Source organism: Oryctolagus cuniculus, chromosome 12 (genome assembly GCF_964237555.1).
Source record: "Oryctolagus cuniculus chromosome 12, mOryCun1.1, whole genome shotgun sequence".
Taxonomy (NCBI): domain Eukaryota; kingdom Metazoa; phylum Chordata; class Mammalia; order Lagomorpha; family Leporidae; genus Oryctolagus; species Oryctolagus cuniculus.
The window spans coordinates 111,310,305-111,330,812 of record NC_091443.1 but is presented as its reverse complement, the minus strand read 5'-3'; the positions used below and the strand labels follow the sequence as shown (position 1 = coordinate 111,330,812).

The following is a 20,508-nucleotide window of genomic DNA, read 5'->3' as shown; positions in this document are numbered from 1 at the left end:
CAACTCATGCCAACCACGGCAACAGCCAAACTTGCAAGGAAATCTAAACTGATGCGAGGGCAGGCACTTCCAGTGTTCGAGTGGACACTGTCCAGCGGCCTGACTCCTTCTCCGGCTCAGGGGGACGCGTGGCCACTCGTGGGACCCCCTGGGGCCTTAGCATCTCCGAGTCGGGGTTCACGCCCGCCCTCCCCTCCTGTTAAGCTGTTGATCCGTAGCCTTCCCTGCCCAGCTCCTGAAGGGCACAGGCTTTTCTCCCATCATAATCCAGAAACACGAGTTGGACAAATTGAAGATTTGTGGGCCTCAGAGAGGGTGACCCTAGGTATCCAAAGGGGGCGCTCCTGGGCTGCAAACAGACCCAAAGGAAAGACAGGCTCCGTGACCATCCCGTCCTGGAAGGCTCAGCGTGCCATGACTGCACCAGAGAACATTCAGGAAGCCTGAAGCAGATGGAGCCAGCAGACAGCACAGGCACTGGCTAAGGGAATTTACAGCCCTGGGCCCTTGGGTTTGCAGTGGGAGAAACGCCTTGGTCCTGCCCTCTTAGTGCCAGGGGGAAGGCAGACCTGTCGTGAGCGGGTAAGGGAGAGCTCAAAGCTTTCTCGTGAGCCTGAACGGGGCAGGGGGAGGAGGTTCAAGACAGGACCAAGGCGAGTCCTCTCCATGACCCTGCGCCCCCAGAACCCTCTGCCCGCCTCCCTGCACTGCCCAGCCCAGGGTGCATGACTTCTTTTCTCCTTGATCAGAATGCTCGTCAGGGGATGGCACTGTGGCATAGGGGATGAAGCCACTGCCTGTAGCGCCAGCACCCCTGTGGGCACTGGTTCAAGTCTCAGCTGTTCCACTTCCAATCCAGCTCCCTGCGAATGTACCTGGGAAAGCAGTGGAACATGGCCCACATGCTTGGGCCTCTGGCCCCATGTGGGAGACCCAGAAGAAACTCCTGGCTCTGGCCTGGCCTACTCCTGGCCTTTGTGGCTATCTGGGGAGTGAACCAGCAGGTGGAAGACTCTCTCCCTCTCTCAAACATATCAATTTTGAAAATCTTTGAAAGAAACACTCATCAGAGTCCCACCCCAGTAGGTACTTAACACAGACCAGCGCCCTCTCCCTCACTTGGGTGTTCCTGATGCTCGGAGCACCTCGCAGACCGCTCGGGAGAGCAGGAGCCTTTCTCGGGGCGCTGGGAGGGGAGAGCATTGTCAGGAACACTGAGCTTCGCCTCTCTCTGCCCTGGGCTTGGGTGCTTTCTGATCTAAGGCGGGCCCCCCCTCTGGGGGAGGAGTGCTCCGCCTGCCACTCCAGCCGCGTTCCTGGAAGCACACACAGCCCACCCTCCTGTGAGTAACGTTTCATAGCAGCTGCGGCCCAAGCTGGGAGTGGATGTCGTTCGCTGGGGTTCCTGTGACTCTGCCCCTCTGTCGTCTTTTGCCTGACTTGAAACAAAACCCAAGATTGCTGAGTTGCTTTTCTGGGTCAGGGGCTTCTTACAAATGCCCACCGCCTTTATCATCCCACCACCAACCCAGGGAACGTAGAAGTGATGATTCATGGTCAGTGTCGCTAGTTATAGGTGCTTTCATGTTGGCGAAGGATTCTTTTTTTTTTTTTTTTTTTTGAGATTTATTAATTTGGCCGGCGCCGCGGCTCACTAGGCTAATCCTCCACCTTGCGGCGCCGGCACACCGGGTTCTAGTCCCGGTCGGGGCACCAGATTCTGTCCCAGTTGCCCCTCTTCCAGGCCAGCTCTCTGCTGTGGCCCGGGAGTGCAGTGGAGGATGGCCCGAGTGCTTGGGCCCTGCACCCCATGGGAGACCAGGAGAAACACCTGGCTCCCGCCATCGGATCAGCGCGGTGTGCCAGCCACGGCGGCCATTGGAGGGTGAACCAATGGCAAAGGAAGACCTTTCTCTCTGTCTCTCTCTCTCACTGTCCACTCTGCCTGTCAAAAAAAAAAAAAAGATTTATTAATTTGAAAGGCAGAATTACAGAGACAAAGAGAGAGATCTTCCCTCTACTGACATCTACACCCTAGGTGGCCACAACAGCCAGGCACGGGCCAGGCCAAAGCCGGGAGCCTGGAACTCCTTCCGGGTCGCCCACGTGGGTGCAGGAGCTCAAGCACTTGGACCATATTCCACTGCTTTCCCAGGAGCATTAGCAGGCAGCTGTGTGGGAAGAGGAGCAGCTGGGACTGGAACCAACGCCCATATGAGATGCCTTTGTCACTGGCGTGGCTTTACCCACTGCGCCACCACACAGGCCCTTAGCAAAGTGTTTTTGCTTTCAAAGCGCAGGACGTGAGCCCAATTCCACTGTGCCTGCTTTCTCCCAGTTGTCTCCACCTGAGGGGAGGCTCAGCCCCGCAGCCCAGGCCGTCCTCCCCACCTGGAAACAGGGTCTCAGGTACAGGCCTGGGGGCAGCAATCCGTTGTGTAGTGACAGGTGACATCAGGCAGCCTTTGGAGCCTGAGACTGACCCGATGACAGCTGCATCTCGGGAAGATAAATTTCACAGCCACATGCAGGATAGATTAGCTGTAACGCGGCGTTCAACCTCGCTCGCTCTCACACATCTGGGGGCTTGATTTAAAAGCTCGTAAATACAATCTGGGTTTTGGACAAGGGGCTGGTGAAAGTGAAGAGTTGCAGGCTCCCACGGAAGAAGGTGAAGGATCGTGTTCATCCGACCGGCTTGCGGGTCAGGGATATTTATGGCCCAAGTGCACGTGGTCGGGCCGGCGCCTTGGAAGTCGTGTGCCGGCACCGGCTCCGCCACTGGCCTCCTTTGGGTCAGACTCGGCGAGAGAAGGGAAGCGTTTGCCTGCAGGCAGAGTGCTCATCTGGCTACCACCTGAGTGGCCGCAGCGGAGCTCGTGGTTCCCAGCCATCCTCAGAACACGCGCCGTGGAACCAAGTGCAAATACCCCAGCCAGATTTCTTCCTCGTGAGAATGCCCGGACGCCATGTCTGTATTTCTCGGAGACAAAGATTCATCCAGAATGCATCTCTGGTTAGAAGACAGCGTCCGAAGGAATCGTTCTTATTGAATTTCTTAGTCATCTTAGCCCCAAAGAGCCAGCCTTGGACCTGGGAAATGCTATCTCCCGGGGAACTTCATGTTTTGCCTTGAGCCCTAAATGTCTCCCAGCGTGGTAAACCAGCAGTTTACATTCCCGGAGACAAACGAGGAGAACAGATTGTGTTGCAGTGCATCGTGCAGGGCCCAGGAATCCGTCGGTGGGGAGGTGACATCAGAGTTCCCTGCCGTGGGCTGGACGAGCACCCCCTGGGGCTTGTGGGTGCTGGGAAACTGGAGCTGTGGGAGGAGCTGAGATGATCCACTTGGTCTCTGCGGGCGCCAGCCAGCAATGGGGAGAAGAACCCCCGGACGAGGGCCCTGCCTGTCCCTCACTCTGACCTCCACCAGGCCCTTCCCCTCCAACCCGAGAGGGACTTCCACATCTGGGGAGCCTGTGTAGCCAGCAGAGAAAGGGGGGGCGTGGGAAGCAGGCGGCCCCCGCCTCTGCATGAGCTGTGATTTTCTATCTTCTCTGGGCTTGGGAAGCGGCACCTTGCTACAACTGGGGTAGGATTCCTGTACCCCGAGGTTGGCAGCATAAGCCAGGATAACACCGGTCAGGTGCCGAGCACCCAGGGAAGTGCACCGACCTTGGCGGCCGCCACACACTAGTACCTGTACACTCCCTACAGCTCTGCCTACGATTTGTCCAGGGCTGTGAGCCGGCATGCCCAAGCCATCGAGCCCATTCTGGCTCGGTCTCTGAAGTTTTCAGCTTCGGGGGCTTTTCTGTGGTCGGGTTGCTCAGGGGCAGGTCCCTGCAGGAAGCAGAGGCAGCCTCAGGCAGAAGGAAGAGGCGCCCTGTCTCCAGCCCCTCCTCTGCGCCGGCCTACACCGGGAGTTTCCTCTGCATGTGTAGTTTAAGCCGCGTGGAGGTGGGTGAACCATACTGTAGTGACCTGGAATTAGAGGCAAGGAACCTCAAGCTTACTCTATGACGCCCCCTGCAGGCATCAGGTGCACCAGCACTGGTCTCCAGCAGACAGCCCTGGGCAAGAAGGATACTGTTAGGCACACCAGGGACGTGGGAGAGAAGTCTTTGTTTCAGGTTAGGGGAATGTCGAGGGGCTTAAAGGGGTCCGCACTAGGGAATCTAAGGGCAGGATAAAGGCATAACCTGGGCAGGGAGGGAGGGGGAAGAGCTTCCAAGAGACGCGGAGGCTGGGAGCAGAGGGCTTACATCACGGCAGATTCAAGGACAGTCCTGAGCAGTCAAGCAAGCAGACCGTCCGGCCTCCGGGGTCACCAGGCAAGCAGGGTCTATCATGTCCCCTCTGGGACTCAGTTCCCTCAGAGGTAAAGCAGGAGGCTGGGGCTTCTGCAGAGCCAGACAGCCTCAGTTTCCCTGAGAGAGAGGCTACTGGACAACTCAGAAAAATCTCAGAGTCTGCCCAGCCACCTGCTCACTGGCGAGAGCTGTGCACATGCGTGAAAGGCTCACGTGGTGCTGCAGGGGCCTTCTCTGCCCCTGGTGGCAGGGGCGGCTCGGACAAGCTCCAGTTCACATACAAGAGAGGAGGGAGGCTGGCGCCGCGGCTCACTTGGCTAATCCTCCACCTGCGGCACCGGCACCCCAGGTTCTAGTCCCGGTCGGGGCGCTGGGTACTAGTCCCGGTTGCTCCTCTTCCAGTCCAGCTCTCTGCTGTGGCCCGGGAGGGCAGCAGAGGATGGCCCAAGTGCTTGGGCCCTGCATCCGCTTGGGAAACTGGGAGGAAGCACCGGCTCCTGGCTTCAGATCGGCGCAGCGCTGGCCTTAGCGGCCATTAGGGAGTGAACCAACGGAAGCAAGACTTTTCTCTCTGTCTCTCTCTCACTGTCTATAACTCACTCTGTCTCTCTCTCTCATTGTCTGCCTGTTTAAAAAAAAAAAAAAAGAGAGAGAGAGTGAGGGAGCCACCTGCCCTGGAGCCCGCAAAGAGGAGCCATGTCTCCAGGTTCAGAACATTCTGGATTATCGCACCTGCTCTGTAGCCATTTTCAGGTGGCAGTGCCAGTGAGTCGGAAGCCAGGTGAGGGGTGACTTCCAACACCCAGGGGGAAGACAGATGGGCCCTCTGGGGCTGCCCCATGTTGGTGTCTGGTTCTGCTGGAACAGCCGCGGCCCTCGTTTCCTGGTGCAGCGCTCAGTGACGCCAGTGTACCGGGGCACTTCCCACACCTGGACGTGCACGGGGCCGCCCCGGGACACTGCTAAGGCACAGACTCAGCCAGCCGGCCTGGGATTTCTGGAACCCTTCAGACAACAGCCTCGCCGCTGCTCCGTGGACCACACCTTGAGTAGCCCCAGGCTCGGAGAGCTTGAAATCCTGCCTGTGGTTCTTCGTTTAAATGACCACTAGCGGAGGCATCTGAAATGCACTTTAGAAGGCTTCCTCTCTAAAATACCTGCAGTAAAAATGGTAGCAGAGGACACTGCGGGCAAGGAGGGCAGGGGAGGGAGTTAGGATGCCCACGCTCAGGGAGGGAGTCGGGTGACTGGACTCTGCGACGGCTGCCCCGTGGGGCTCCTGCCTGGACAACACTGTACCCTCCAGGTGCCAGCCCGGGAACCCCGTCTCCTCACGCCTCCCCAGCCCGGGAACCCCATCTCCTCACGCCTCCCCCAGCCCGGGAACCCCGTCTCCTCATGCCTCCCCCAGCCCGGGAACCCCGTCTCCTCATGCCTCCTGCAGCTCTGGAACCCCCATCTCCTTATGCCTCCCCCAGCCCGGGAACCCCGTCTCCTTATGCCTCCCCCAGCCCGGGAACCCCGTCTCCTCATGCCTCCCCCAGCCCGGGAACCCCGTCTCCTTATGCCTCCCCCAGCCCGGGAACCCCGTCTCCTCATGCCTCCCCCAGCCCGGGAACCCCGTCTCCTCATGCCTCCCCCAGCCCGGGAACCCCGTCTCCTTATGCCTCCCCCAGCCCGGGAACCCCGTCTCCTCATGCCTCCCCCAGCCCGGGAACCCCGTCTCCTCATGCCTCCCCCAGCCCGGGAACCCCATCTCCTTATGCCTCCCCCAGCCTGGGAACCCCATCTCCTCATGCCTCCTGCAGCTCTGGAACCCCGTCTCCTCACACCTCCCCCAGGTGCCAGCCCGGGAACCCCATCTCCTCACGCCTCCCCCGGCCCCGCCAGCCCAGGAACCCCGTCTCCTCTCACCTCCCCAGGCCCCAGCAGCCCGCCAGCCTCTGTCCAGGGGTCATTCCTCCAGCGACACATGCTCTGCCCGGACCTGGCTCCAGCACCACCACTGTGGCCTCCACGCTGCTGCACTTCCTTAGCCTTGCATCCCTGCGCCTGCAGGCCTCTGACACCACCCCCTCAGGAGTCCAGGATTCAGGCCCCCAGTCGTGGTACCCCCAGCATTGCAGCTCGGTTATGTGGGGTTTTGAACCTTCTCTTGGACAGTCTGGAAGTGCACGGCCTGAGCCTTCTGCTGTGTGTGAACCGTTCCATCAAGACATGCTAAGACACGAAATCTCATTGTACCATTGGCCGTTCCCCCGCGTCCCCGGCGTCTGCCTTCCCGTGGGATCCCTGTTGTCTCTCAGCTGTCCTGGGGTTCCGTGGGAAGCTCCCAAGGGCACCAAGAGCTGCAGACCAGGCCAGTGATTCTTCCCCTGGGGACATCTGGGGACCTGGCCAGTTCTGTTTCTCTCACCTTACATGTGGGGACTGCGCTGTTTAGAAGCTGCAGACCACAATGGTAGCCTGTGATGACTCGGTACTTTCTGCTGTATAATCAAGTCCCACGTGCCACAAAGTACTAGGTGATGGGGTGCAAGGTGAGAGTCACTGGGATGACACGGAAGCCTCTCCCTGGGCCACAGCACCAGCTACAAGCACACTCTGCCCATCCCCCTCTCGACGCAACATGTATTAGTTAAAACACACGAAGGTGCTGGCACTGTGGTGTAGTAGGTTAAGCCTCTGCCTGTGAAGCCGTCACCCTATATGGGCTCTGGTTCATGTCCTGGCTGCTCCTCTTCTGATCTAGCTCTCTGCTTATGGTCTAGAAAAGCAGTGGAAGATGGACCAACTGCCTGGGCCCCTATACCCATGTGGGAGACCAGAAGAAGCTCCTGGCTCCTGGCTTTGGATCAGCTCAGCCCCAGCCATTGCAGCCATTTGGGGAGTGAACAGTGCATGGAAGACCTTTCTCTGTCTCTCCCTCTCTCTGTAACACTGCCCCTCAAATAAATAAATAAAATCTTAAAAGTACAGAGACGTGTGTCAGTTTGAGTGTCTGTCCTGCAGTGTAGACCAGGAGCTGGCAAGTGTGTGTGTGTGTTCATTTTCTGTAAAAGGTCAGATCATAAATATTTGAGGCTCTTAGACCGCACTGTCTGTACCACTGCTACTTGGCCCTGCAGACGTCAGGTAAACAGGGTGTGCCTGTCCCAATAAATCTTTATTGACACAAGACACCATGTTGCCCGTGGCTAGGGGCTGGCTCAGGAAGCTGTTGGTGAATTATATCTGGGGTCAGCCGCGCAGGCCTTGGGGTGCCAGGAGATGTCGTTGAGGTCACAGCTGCGGCAGAGGGCAGGGAGCATCGGAGGTCGCGTAACCACTCCCTGTGTTGAGCTTTGGGATTGTCTCCCGCTCTTGGTGTTAATAGCACGCGGTGAGCTTCTGCGTACAGCCTGTTGGCCCCAGATCCTGCAAGAAGGCGGCACTGGGTCAGGCGGCCTCCACCCTCAGATTGCGGTGCGGCGGGGTGGTGCTGGTCTGCGTTCCCAGCAGTATGACAGCAGGCGTCTGCCACGGGCAGAGAGCTTCCTTCTGCCGCGTTGTGAAGGAGCGCTGGCATCCTTGTGTTTCCAAGTATTGGCCCGCTGCAGGTGTAGGCGAGTTGGTAGGAGCTACAATGCCTTGCGTGCTCTCCCGTGCCCGTGGGGATGGGGATGGAGGTGTTCTGTGCACCTGCGGGAGCCACCTCGGCAGCCGCGTGCCTGCGGAGCTCTCCCAGGAACATGTTTCCTATCAGGGAAGTAGAACCCCCCCCCACACACACACACCCAGTCTGCTTGCCCTGCACCGCCCGCCCCCCGGGGAGGTCCCTGTGACACAGCTGCTTGCTGGGACCGTCACGCGAATCGCTCACATCCTGCAGGAAACCTCGTGGGCGTGCGTTTGGGCACACAGCTGGGGGTGCTTTCTTGAGCCGTTTCTCTGACGATGGCTTGCGGCCAGTCCAGTTGTCCTGCAGCGCATTGCAAAGCTCATTGGAGAAATACCTCTTGTCCCACAAGAGGTGGCCTGACGTCACCTGCGCAGCCACATGCGTCACGGCAACCACCCAGGCTGGGAAAGCCATGCCACCGCCTGCCCCAGGCCCTGGCTCCTGCAGAGGGCCTCACCAGCAGGAGTGCAGTGGGCCCACCCAGGTGGGGAGGAGGAGGATGGGGGCGGAGCAACCCTGGCGTAGGGGGCTCTGTCGCCCACCTGTCCCTGGAGCTGTCAAAAGTGCCCTGTTGGCCAGCACCGTGGCTCACTAGGCTAATCCTCCACCTGCGGCACCGGCACCCCGGGTTCTAGTCCCAGTTGCTCCTCTTCCAGTCCAGCTCTCTGCTGTGGCCCGGGAAGGCAGTGGAGGATGGCCCAAGTGCTTGGGCCCTGCACCCGCATGGGAGACCGGGAAGAAGCACCTGGCTCCTGGCTTCGGATCAGTGCAGCACACAGGCCATGGCAGCCATTAGGGGCGTGAACCAATGGAAGGAAGACCTTTCTCTCTGTCTCTCTCTCACTGTCTAACTCTGCCTGTCAGAAAATTAAATAAATAAATAAATAAAATAAAATAAAGTGCCCTGTCTGCCATGACCCCACCCGCCCTGAGCGGGGCCTGAGGATGGAAGTACTGTCGTCCCGACTTTGTTCACGCTCAAGAAAACTCATGTGCCCCGTTTATGGGAGGGCCCCCTTGGCCTTCCTGCTCTCCCCCAGGCACAGCTCACTGCTGGTTGCCGGTCGGGGAGGGGAGTGGGGGATGAGCAGCCGTGCTGGGCCCCTTCCTGGAGGGCCTCTGTGGGCATGGGCGGCTGGGTGTCAGGTGGGTGCAGGTCAGGGCTCACGGGAGTGGAGGGCACGAGGCCACTGGCCAGGGCAGGGAGTGGGCACTGAGGAGCTGTTGCTATGGGCTGGCACGCTCTGGGGAGTAGGAAGCAAGAGTGGTGCCTGCAGAGAGTGTGTCAGTCAGAAACGTGGACAGCAGCCAGGAAATCCAGGCCCTTTTGATGCCTGGGCACACCGTGGGCAGCACACACCTCGGCAGCTCTCGTCCAGCTGTTGGCGTTTCTGGTCCTTGCGCCGTCTTCCCCTCCTCCTGCCTGGGGAAGGGCTGAGGGGGTCGCCGTGCTCCTCCAGAGCCACGCGTACCCACGGAGACTCAGAGGCCAAACAGTGCCCTGTGGCGGAATTAGCACCCGCACTTTAGGACAGAAGACAAGAGACAGAGCCTGACTTCCAGTGCAGGACGTTCTGGCTTTGCCGGGCAGTGCCACCGCCCAGGATACAGAAACACATCTGTAGCCTCAGTTCCTCCCTGTTCTTTCTCCTGAGCTTGGACCATCCCCGAACACGGGCCCCCACCCCACCCAGTCCTGCCCAGCACAGGTGCTCCGCGGAAGGGAATCAGACCTTGCTCACCGGTGGGTGGGTGGGAGGCAGGGGGCAGGGGCAGCCTAGCCCTGCCAGCAGGTTCCCTGCAGAACCTTCTCCCTCCTGCCCCGCACCTCTGATCTGGGCTGCAAGGGTCTCTCCTGCCTCCCTACAGAGCATCGGCTGTGACGACTTCCTGGACTCCGACAAGGTGGTGGACAAATGTGGGGTGTGCGGCGGAGACAACTCGGGCTGCCAGGTGGTGTCTGGCGTGTTCAAGCGGCCGCTCACCAGCCTGGGCTACCACCGCGTGCTGGAGATTCCGCAGGGAGCCACGAAAATCAACATCACCGAGATGCACAAGAGCAACAACTACCTGGGTAAGGGCCCTCCCCCGCAGCACGGGCGGCGGGCGCGTGGTGGAGACGGTTACGCAGGTAAGTCTTGCAGCTTAGTGCTTGATAGCCACACGCCTCAACCTGTCTTTGCTCCACCTGAGAGAAGAGAGCTGTGATGTAAGTGGTGGCTCTGAGATGGGAGTGGCTCTGGGCAAAGCCGGGACACGCACCCGTCTCTGTTTGTTGGGATGAAGATGGCCAGGGCAAGGGCAGTGACCCATCTGCACCTGCACGCGCCCTGCAGTCCACCCAGCAGCCATTCGTCTCTTGCTGCTCTGGCTGCCGTGGGGCAGGGCTCTGCCTGCATAGCAGGTGTGCTTTCGGAGAGCTGCACCCACTTAGCAGTCCTCTGGAGCAGTGTCCACAGCGAGAGGCCACGTTGCCCTCCTGGGGATCTCCGTCGACTGTGTGCGTTCCATCTGAGGCGAGCCAGTCCCGTGATGAGTCAGTTGTGCTATGTTGCTCTCAGACTCAGCGTAACGCCTGTGCTAATCTGTTAACAAAGTAGCATGAGGGGCTGTTGCTTAGTCATTCATAAGCAGCCAGATTGGATTTTCTTATCTTAGACTGACAGTGTCCCTTGTGCTCTTAACGGTGCACTTGTGTCCTTGAACCCACACAACAGCCCTGGGGCATGAGAGCCGCTCCCCTCCCCACCCTGCAGCTGGCCAGACGGGCACAGAGAGGGCACTCGGCTTGCCACGGTCACACAGGAAGGCAGATAGTGCAGCTCCAGGCACGGCAGCCAATCAGAGCGGACATCACCTCTCAGAGCCCAGTCCCTCTGGGTCACTGTTGGCCACACAGCCATCAAGGGCTACAGGAGCACCCCCCTGGGAGATGGCTTCAGACCCCGAGGGCCCCCGTTCTGCATCTCTGCCTGCTACGGTTCCCTTCCCTGGGTTTCGTTGGGCCGGAGGAGGAAGAGACGGCAAATGCAGCTGAGAGACAAACCCATTTACAGCAGAAAACGGTTTAGCAGCTCTGGCAGAGCCGGGGGCCACCCGAGCAGCAGGAAGCCAGTCCTCACTGAGTTGTGGTTCCGTGTTATTTTCACTAGAATAAAAAAAACAGCAGCCTCTGTGCTTCCTCCTTTCCTTTCTCCTCTGTGAGATCACATCTCCGCAAGCGCACTGGCTCCCAGGACCGAAAACGATATGTTTGCAGCGTGCTCATGCGGAGACCCCACCGCTGCCGGCAGCGCCAGTCTTCACCAGCTCTGCTGTGTTTGTAGTCAGCTTTCCCCAGCTGCGGATCGCCCTGTTCCATAGCAGCTCCCGCCCTCTGCCTCCCACGCATAACACGGAGGTGGTGGCAAGGGCCCCACTGTGTCGTTGGGCAGGTGGCTTCTTGTGGGGGGGGCCTGACCATATCAGAGGTCATGAGAAGCCATAGGATGGCAGATCCACACCAGGAGGAAGATGGCCCTCTCCTTCTCCATGTGACGGAGAGGACACGGAGGGAGGACAGGAGCTACGGGAGGGGCTCAGAAAGTCCGGTTCGTGCGAGGCTTCATCAAGGCCAGGCGGTCCCAGCACGGGCAGGGGAAAGCAAGGGTGGGAAAGCAGGCTGGGGTGCAGGGAGGCCCCCCGAGAGATCTCCATGGCTTTGTCTCCTGCGTGTAAGCCACCCGCGATCTGCTTATTACACCCAAGATACAGGTCACAGACCGTAAGAGCCAGCCTCCTGCAGTGTGCCCTGGCCGGGAGTGACCTTGGTCTTGTCCCAGGTGGTCTCTCTGCCTGACCCACTCTGGCTGCTGAGTGCCCTGCTCTGTGAGGCCTGTGTATTCTGAAAATTAATTTGCATACAGTTGCTGGGGGGAGCTGTGCCAAGGTGTGAGAGCACAGGTGCCTCGGGCTGCTTTTGAACTTGGCCTTTGTTCCTTTGTATTTGACTCTCTGGGCAAGGAAAGGGGCTCACCGTGTGGCCTCTGAGCAAAGCTGCAGACAGGGTGACCTTTGGGGGGGCACCTGTTCCAGGAGTGCCTAAGATTGCGTGGGATGTCGATTCGTCTGGTTTTTAGGTTGGAAACTAACGAAACTGCAGAAGCCAGCTCGGGGTGTCTGTTCCTTTAACTGTGTTTGCATACGTAGACTGATGAGTGGGTCCTAGCTTCCTAGGGCTCTTTTCTTTAGTGGAAAAGATATTGGAAGCCCTGTCTCTTTTGTAAGCTCTGAATTCTCCATTCGTGTGTAAATTATTCTGATCCGCACTATCTGGGGGGAAACCTCCATCTAATTTCATTAAATTGACTGACAGTTCTTATTACTTGCTTTTTCCTTAACAGTAAGATGTTGTGAAATTGTTTGGGTTGAAATATCAAAATCTGGCACAGCTGAGGCAGTTCGGTTTGCTGATGTCCTTGTGCTGCAGTTAAGAAATCAGACATAAAAGCACACCAAGCAGAAGTCAACTGTGGGGACCTGTGCTGCCTGCCAGCACGCTGCATTGTCTGGGGCCGGAGACTTGGAGAGGACTTCCAAGATCTGCAAGCTTTTAAAAATGAACTGGCGATGCATTTTCTGACAAGCATGTTTCCAAGAAAGCTTTAAACAATAATAAGGATCAGTGTTTAGGAAGCCAAGGAGAGTCACGGCTCATGCACCCTGGTAGACTTTGATGGAGTGCTGGGGCCGCTTTCCCTGTGGGAGAGCTTAAGTCACCTGGCGCCTTCCTTTTGTGTGACAGTTCCAGAAATTTTATTTTCCGCGCACATGGAAATTTTTTTTTTTAAAGATGTGTTTATTTATTTGAAAGGCAGAGTTACAGAGAGACAGGAAGAGACAGAGAGAGAGCTTCCATCTGCTGGTTCACTTCCAAATGGCTGCAATGGCCAGGGCTGGGCCAGGCAGAAGCCAGGAGCTTCATGTATGTGGGTCTTCCACATGGGTACAGGGGCCCAAGCACTTGGGCCATCGTCCACTGCTTTTCCCAGGCCATTCGCAGGGAGCTGGATCTAGAGTGGAGCAGCCAGGACTCGAACTGGCACCCACATGGATACCAGCATCAAAGGTGGCATCTTTGCCCACCACACCACAACATGGACCCCGGCATTGTAAAACTTTTAAGCAATACAAATTAGAACAAAGAGATTCAGTGCTTTGTTCTTGATCAACTGCTTTGAAATGTGAACACAGAGTTAAGTAACAACTTCTACAACCATGAAGTATTCTCCAGTCTTTTCTAAAAGTGCAAATATTTTCTTTAAAAAAAAAAAGTTTCATTTATTCAAAAGGCACAATAACAGAGAGGGAGAGATCTTCTGTCCACTGCTTCACTCCCCAAATGCCCCCCCAACAGCCAGAGCTGGACCAGGCTGAAGTCAGGAGCCCAGAACTCCATCCAGATCTCCCACGTGGGTGGCAGGGACCCAAATACTTGAGCCAGCGCCTGCTGCCTCTCAGGGTGTGCATCAGCAGGAAGCCAGATCAGAAGCAGAGGGGCTGGGCACTCATCTGGGATACAGGGTTTCCACAGTGACATCTTAACACTGTGCCAAACATCGCCTCTGCTTATTTTAAACTCGATATTAGGTCCATCTGTAGTTACTTATGTGTGGCATGAGGTAGGACTGTAACCTGATTTTTTTCAAATAGGCACAATTGTGCTGATGCAGGGTATTATACTTCCCCCACTATTTTTTTTTAGTGTTCAATTTTTTTGTTTTTTTCCCAAATGAACATTTTATTTAAGAAGTACAGAAGTACAGATTTCATAAGTACAACTTTAGGAATATAGTGATTCTTCCCACCATACTCACCCTGCCACTCCTACTCCCACCCTACCTCCTCTTCCCTCTCCCATTCCCAGTCCCGTTTTCGATTAATATTCATTTTTAATTAACTTTATACACAGAAGACCAACTCTATGCTAAGTAAAGATTTCAGCAATTTACACACACACACACACACACACAAAGAAAAAACCTGTTTGAAAACAAGTTTTACAGTTAATTCTCATAATACAAGTCATTGAGAATAGAAGTCCTGCATGGGGAGTAAGTGCACAGTGACTCCTGCTGTTAATTTAACAATTAACACTCTTATGTATGATGTCAGTGATCACCCGAGGCTCTTGTCATGAGCTGCCAAGGCTATGGAAGCCTTTCGAATCCACAGACTCTGTCAGTTTGTAGACAAGGCCATAAGCAAAGTGGAAGTTCTCTCCTCTCTTCAGAGAAAGGTGCCTCCTTCTTTGATGGCCACTTCTTTCCACTGGGGTCTCACTCACAGAGATCCTTCATATAGGATTTTTTTTTCCACATTGTCTTACCTTTCCATGCCTGAAATGCTATCATGGGCTTTTCAGGCAGATCAGAATGCCTTAAGGGCTGATTCTGAGGTCAAAGTGTTACTGAAGGCAATTGTCATTCTAGGAGTCTACTGTGTAGACTGCTTCCCATGTTGGAACATTCTCTCCTTTTTAATTCTATTATTGTTGCCAGATACTTGACCTTATTTATATGATCCCTTTAACACTTAATCATATCTATATGATCACTTTAACACTTAAGATGGCATTTTTATCACCCAGCTTAATGGGATTTGGTATCCTAGCAAGTTTTTAAACTGTACCCTGGGAAGTAAGTCCATAGGACTGTATGCAGAACTATACAGCTCTACAGTTACAAACTTCCTCCTCCGTCTCTTATTCCCACTCTTATTTTTTTTTTATTTTCACTACCATATAGAATTGCATCATATGAATATACTGCAGTGTGTTTATCCATTCTTTTGTGATGGACATGCATGTTGTTTCCATCACAAAAGTGTTTCAATGAATGTCTTTTGTATCTGTCTTCTTGGGGACATAGATGAGAGAATTTCTCTGGAGTTCTTCATCTTCAATTAAGTATTTTTAGATAGAGTTTAAAAATTGTGCCTGTGATTTCTTTTTCACAAGCAAAGGAACTATGGCTCATCAGTTCCAATGTCTTCAATATCAATATTGTTTGTGACTTTCTAAACATTTGCGGTGAAACTCTTGAGCATTAAAAGCACGATCTGGGGGAGTAGGTGTTGTGGTACAGCCTGCATCCAGTATCGGAGTGCCAGGGATCCAATTCTGCCTCCACTTATCAGAGTGCCTAGGTTTGAGTCTCACTTCCTATGCTTATCCAGCTTCCTGCTGATGCTCACTTGGGAGGCTGCAGATGATGGCTCAACAACTTGGGCCCCCGCCACCCATGTGGAAACCCAGATGGAGTTCTAGGCTCCTAGCTTTGGTCTGACTCAGTCCAAGCTGTTGTGGGCATTTGGGAAGTGATCCAGGGGAAGGAAAATATTTCCCCCTGCCCCCACCTCTGTCACTCTTTCAAATAAATAAAAATAAATAAATAACATTTTTTAAAAATCACAATTTGGTTGAAGTAATGAGCTCATGACAACAAATACTAGTATTATTAATTTTGTATTCCCTTTTAATTTTCACACACTGCTTTCTGTAGATAGAAGGATAGAATCTGACCTTCAATCACTTAGCATACCACTTTTATACCACGCATAAAAAATGATCTGATTGATCATTATACTTCAAAGGTTTTTGAGCTGTGTCACAACAGTTGTAAGGAATGAATGTCTTTTCAAACTCGGACTGTTTTGTTATTTCTTCTTGGGAAATAAGACTCTTATTTTTTAATGAGATCTATTTTCAACTGACTTTACACACATATGATTAACTCTATGTTAAGTACAGAGTTCAACAAATAGTATGAAGAAGGAAAAACAACTGTTCCTTGACAGTCAACACAGGGGCTGTTCAAGTCATTGCTTCTCAAAGTATTGATTTCACTTCTACAGATTTCCTTTTAGGTTCTCTATTAGTTATCACAGGTCAGGGAGACCATATGGTATCTGTCCCTTTGGGACTGGCTTATTTCACTAAGTATGATGTTTTCCAGATCCATCCATTTCATTTTTCACTGCTGTGTAATATTCCATAGAGTACATATTCCATAATTTCTTTATCCAATTGACAGGCATTTAGGTTGATTCCATGACTTAGCTATAGTGAATTGAGCTGCAATAAACATGGGGGTACAGATAACTCTTTTATTTGCTGATTTCATTTCCCGTGGGTAAATTCCCAGGAGTGGGATGGCTGGGTTGTATGGTAGGTCCATAATCAGATTTCTGAGGCATCTCCATACTGTGTTCTATAGTGGCTTGACCAATTTACATTCCCGCCAGCAGTGGATTAGGGTACCTTTTCCCCACATCCTCACCAGCATTTGTAATTTCTTGATTTCTGTATGAAAACCATTCTAACTGGGGTGAGGTGAGACCTCGTTGTGGTTTTGATTTGCATTTCCCTGACAGCTAGTGATCCTGAGCAGTTTTTCATGTGTCTGTTGGACATTTGGATTTCCTCTTTTTTTTATTTTTATTTTTTATTTTTTTGAAAGGCAGAGTGGACAGTGAGAGAGAGAGAGACAGAGAGAAAGGTCTTCCTTTGCCGTTGGTTCACCCTCCAGTAGCCGCCGCGGCCGGCGCACCGCGCTGATCCGATGGCAGGAGCCAGGTGCTTTTCCTGGTCTCCCATGGGGTGCAGGGCCCAAGCACTTGGGCCATCCTCCACTGCACTCCCTGGCCACAGCAGAGAGCTGGCCTGGAAGAGGGGCAACCAGGACAGAATCCGGCACCCCAACCGGGACTAGAACCCGGTGTGCCGGCGCCGCTAGGCGGAGGATTAGCCTAGTGAGCCGCGGATTTCCTCTTTTGAAAAATGTCTGTTTAAGTCCTTTGCCCATTTCAAAACTAGAATGTTTGTTTTGTTGTTGTGGAGTTTCTTGATATCTTTATATATTCTGGTTATTAACCCTTTATCAGTTGTGTAGTTTGCAAATAATTTCCATCAGTTGCCTCTTCAAATCCTGACTGTTTCTTTTGCTGTACAGAAGCTTCTCAATTTGATGTAATCCCACTTGTTAATTTTGGCTCTAATTGCCTGTTCTTCTGGGGTTTTTTCCAAGAAGTGTTGGCCTGTGCCAACGTCTTCCAGGGTTTTCCCAATGCTCTCTAATAATTTGATGGTATCAGGTCATAGATTTAGGTTTTTAATCCATGTTGAGTGGATTTCTATATCAGGTGTAAAGTAGGGGTCCTGCTTCATACTTCTGCATGTGGAAATCCAATTTTCCCAACACCATTTGTTGAAGAGGCAGTCCTAGCTCCAGGCATTGGTTTTAGCTCCTTGGCCAAATATAAGTTGATTGTAGATGCATGGATTGATTCCTGGTATTTCTATTCTGTTCCATTGGTCTATCCATCTGTTTTTGTACCAGTACCAGGCTGTTTTGATTATAACTTCCTTACAATATGTCTTGAAATCTGGTATTATGATGCCTTCAGTTCTGTTTTTGTTGTACAAGATTGCTTTGGCTATTCGAGGTCTCCTGTGCCTCCATATGAATTTCAGCATCATTTTTCCCATGTCTGAGAAGAATGTCTTTGGTATTTTGTTTGGTATCTCATTGAATCTGTAAATTGCTTTCGGAAGAAAGGACATTTTGATAATACTGTTTCTTCTAATCCATGAACATGGGAGATTTTTGCATTTTTTGTATCTTCTCTTATTTCTTTCTTTAATGTTTTGTAATTCTCATTGTAGAGATCTTTGACATCCTTGGTTAAATTTATTTCAAGGTATTTGATTTTTTGGTAGCTATTGTGAATGGGATTAATCTTAGAAGTTCTTTCTCAGCCATGGCATTGTCTGTGTATACAAAGGCTGCTGATTTTTGTGTATTGATTTTATATCCTGCTACTTTACCACACTTTTCTATGTGTTCCAATATAATAGTCTCTCTCGCTCGCTCTCTTTTTTTTTTTTTTTTTTTTTTGACAGGCAGAGTTAGACAGTGAGAGAGAGACAGAGAGAAAGGTCTTCGTTCCATTGGTTCACCCCCCAAATGCCCGTTGCACTGTGCTGATCCAAAGCCAGGAGCCAGGTGCTTCCTCCTGGTCTCCCATGCAGGTGCAGGACTCAAGGACTTGGGCCATCCTCCACTGCACTCCTGGGCCACAGCAGAGAGCTGGCCTGGAAAAGGGGCAACCGGGACAGAACCTGGCGCCCTGACCGGGACTAGAACCCGGTGTGCCGGCGCCGCAAGGCGGAGGATTCGCCTAGTGAGCCATGGTGCCGGCTGGTTTTTGTTCTTAAATTTATTATTGTGATGTATCACATTGAATGATTTGCGAATGTTGAACCATCCTTACATACCAGGGATAAGTCCCACTTGGTCTGGGTGAATGATCTCTCTGATGTGTTGTTGGATTCAATTGGCTAGAATTTTTTCTTGAGGATTTTTGCTTTGCAGGGTGTAGTATTCTGGGTTGACAGTTTTTTCTCTTAAGACTTGGAATATATCTAACCATTCTCTCCTAGCCTGTAGGGTTTCTGATAAGAAGTCTGCTGTGAGTCTAATTGGAGATCCTCTGAGAGTAATCCGATGTTTCTCTCTTGCACATTTTAGAATCTTTTCTGTATGCTTTACTGTGGAGAGTTTGATTAAAATGTGCCATGGTAATGATCTTTTCTGGTCATCTCTATTAGGAGTTCTGTGTGCTTCCTGTACTTGGATGACCATTTCTTCCTCCAAAGTAGGGAATTTTTCTGTTATTATTTCACTTAAAAGGATTCCTGACAGTGTTTTTTAGTTTTCTAATTTCTTCTTGTGTTTGGTCTGACTGTGTAATTTTCTGTGCTTTGTCTTCTAAGTCGGATATTCTTTCTTCTGCTGCACCAATTGTGTTGTTAAGGCTTTTCACCGTGTTCTTTATTTGTTCTATTGAATTCTTCATTTCCAAGATTTGATTTTGCTTTCTTTTTAAGTTCTCAATTTCGTGGGTGAAATCTGATTTTATGTCATGTATGGATTTCATTAGTTTGTGCTTTTGATTCTGAATACTTCTAATAATCCTATGATCAGTTTTTTGAATTCCATTTCTGGCGTTTCTTCAGCCTCATCATCTTCACAGTCTAGTACTGAAGTGCTGTGTTCTTTTGGGGGCCTCATGTTGTCTTCCTTATTCTTGTTTTTGAACTGGTGCATTTGTTATTCAGCATTTGTGGAAATATCTGTTGATTTCTTTGTTTTTCACTGTGGCAGCTTTTATCTCTGGACTGTGTATGGATTAGTGGAATGTCTGCTTTCAGGGAGAACCTAGACACACGTGTAGACGTGGCCAAGGAGCTCTGTTCAGTGCTCCAGGGTGAAGCGCGTGTCTGAGGTGACGCCCCCAGGTTTGGCATGGTAAATCTCCTCTTTTTTTTTTTTTTATCAGAGTGGGGTTTGTTCTTGTCTGTTGGTGTGGACTCAGCTGAACTCCTCTCCTCAAAGGAGACCAGTGCCGGGCGCTGGCCCAGTGGGTGTATTATTCATCTGCTCTGCCACAAGGACCACACGCAGGATCTGTGCCGTCCTCAGTGGGAGCTCAGATTCCCCAGCAGTGTCCCTCGCCAGGGAACCAGGGAGCCCTGCATGTGAGGAGCCTCCCACAGTGACTGCCCAGAGTCCCAGCCACACCCCGAGTTCTCCCACGCAGCCTCAATGTTTTCACAGTCCCGGCACACATGCCTCCCACAGCCAGGAGCACCTGGCCCCCTGTCAAAACTATGCAATCGGCTGGTGCCGCAGCTCAATAGGCTAATCCTCTGCCTGTGGCAACAGCACCCCGAGTTCTAGTCCCGGTCGGGGCACCGGATTCTGTCCCGGTTGCCCCTCTTCCAGGCCAGCTCTCTGCTGTGGCACGGGAGGGCAGTGGAGGATGGCCCAAGTGCTTGGGCTCTGCACCCGCGTGGGAGACCAGGAGGAAGCACCTGGCTCCTGGCTTCGGATCAGCGCTGCTAGCACCGGCCATAGCGGCAATTTGGGGGGTGAACCAACAGAAGGAAGACGTTTCTCTCTCTCTCTCTCTCACTGTCTAACTCTGCCTGTCCAAAAAAAAGAGTCCCAGCATCTCAACCACTAGGCCAGATGCCAGCAGTTTTTCAACCAGGCTTTCTCAAGGCCAGCATTGTGTGCAGCAGGTGCAGCTGTCACTTGGCGATGCCAGCGTCCTGTATCAGAGCACTGGTTCGTGTCCCAGCTGCTCCATGTCTGATCCAGCTCCTGCTCATGCCCCTGGGAGAGCAGTAGAGGATGGCCCAAGTGCCTGGGCTCCAGCCACCCTTGTGGGAGACCCAGATGGAGTTCCTGGCTCCTGGATTCAGGCAGGGGCAACCTTAACTCTGTGGCCATTTGGGGACAGAGCCAGCAGATAGAAGATCTCTTTCTGGGCCGGCGCCGCGGCTCACTAGGCTAATCCTCCGCCTGCAGCACCGGCACCCCGGGTTCTAGTCCCTGTTGGGGTGCCGGCTCTGTCCCAGTTGCTCCTCTTCCAGTCCAGCTCTCTGCTGTGGCCCGGGAGTGCAGTGGAGGATCTCTTTCTGAATCTTCC

The 20,508-nt window shown here is 53.0% G+C and overlaps 1 protein-coding gene across 4 annotated transcripts in view; it reads left to right on the top strand.

The window, feature by feature from the left end:
- Positions 1 to 20,508, top strand: part of THSD4 (thrombospondin type 1 domain containing 4) — a 399,410-nt gene that overhangs the window by 327,633 nt on the left and 51,269 nt on the right. For all 4 annotated transcript variants that reach the window (XM_070054744.1, XM_070054745.1, XM_070054747.1 and 1 more), the window contains one exon: positions 9,844 to 10,048. In XM_070054744.1, coding sequence (XP_069910845.1) covers positions 9,844 to 10,048 — 205 coding nt within the window. The remainder of the gene's footprint in view (positions 1 to 9,843; positions 10,049 to 20,508) is intronic.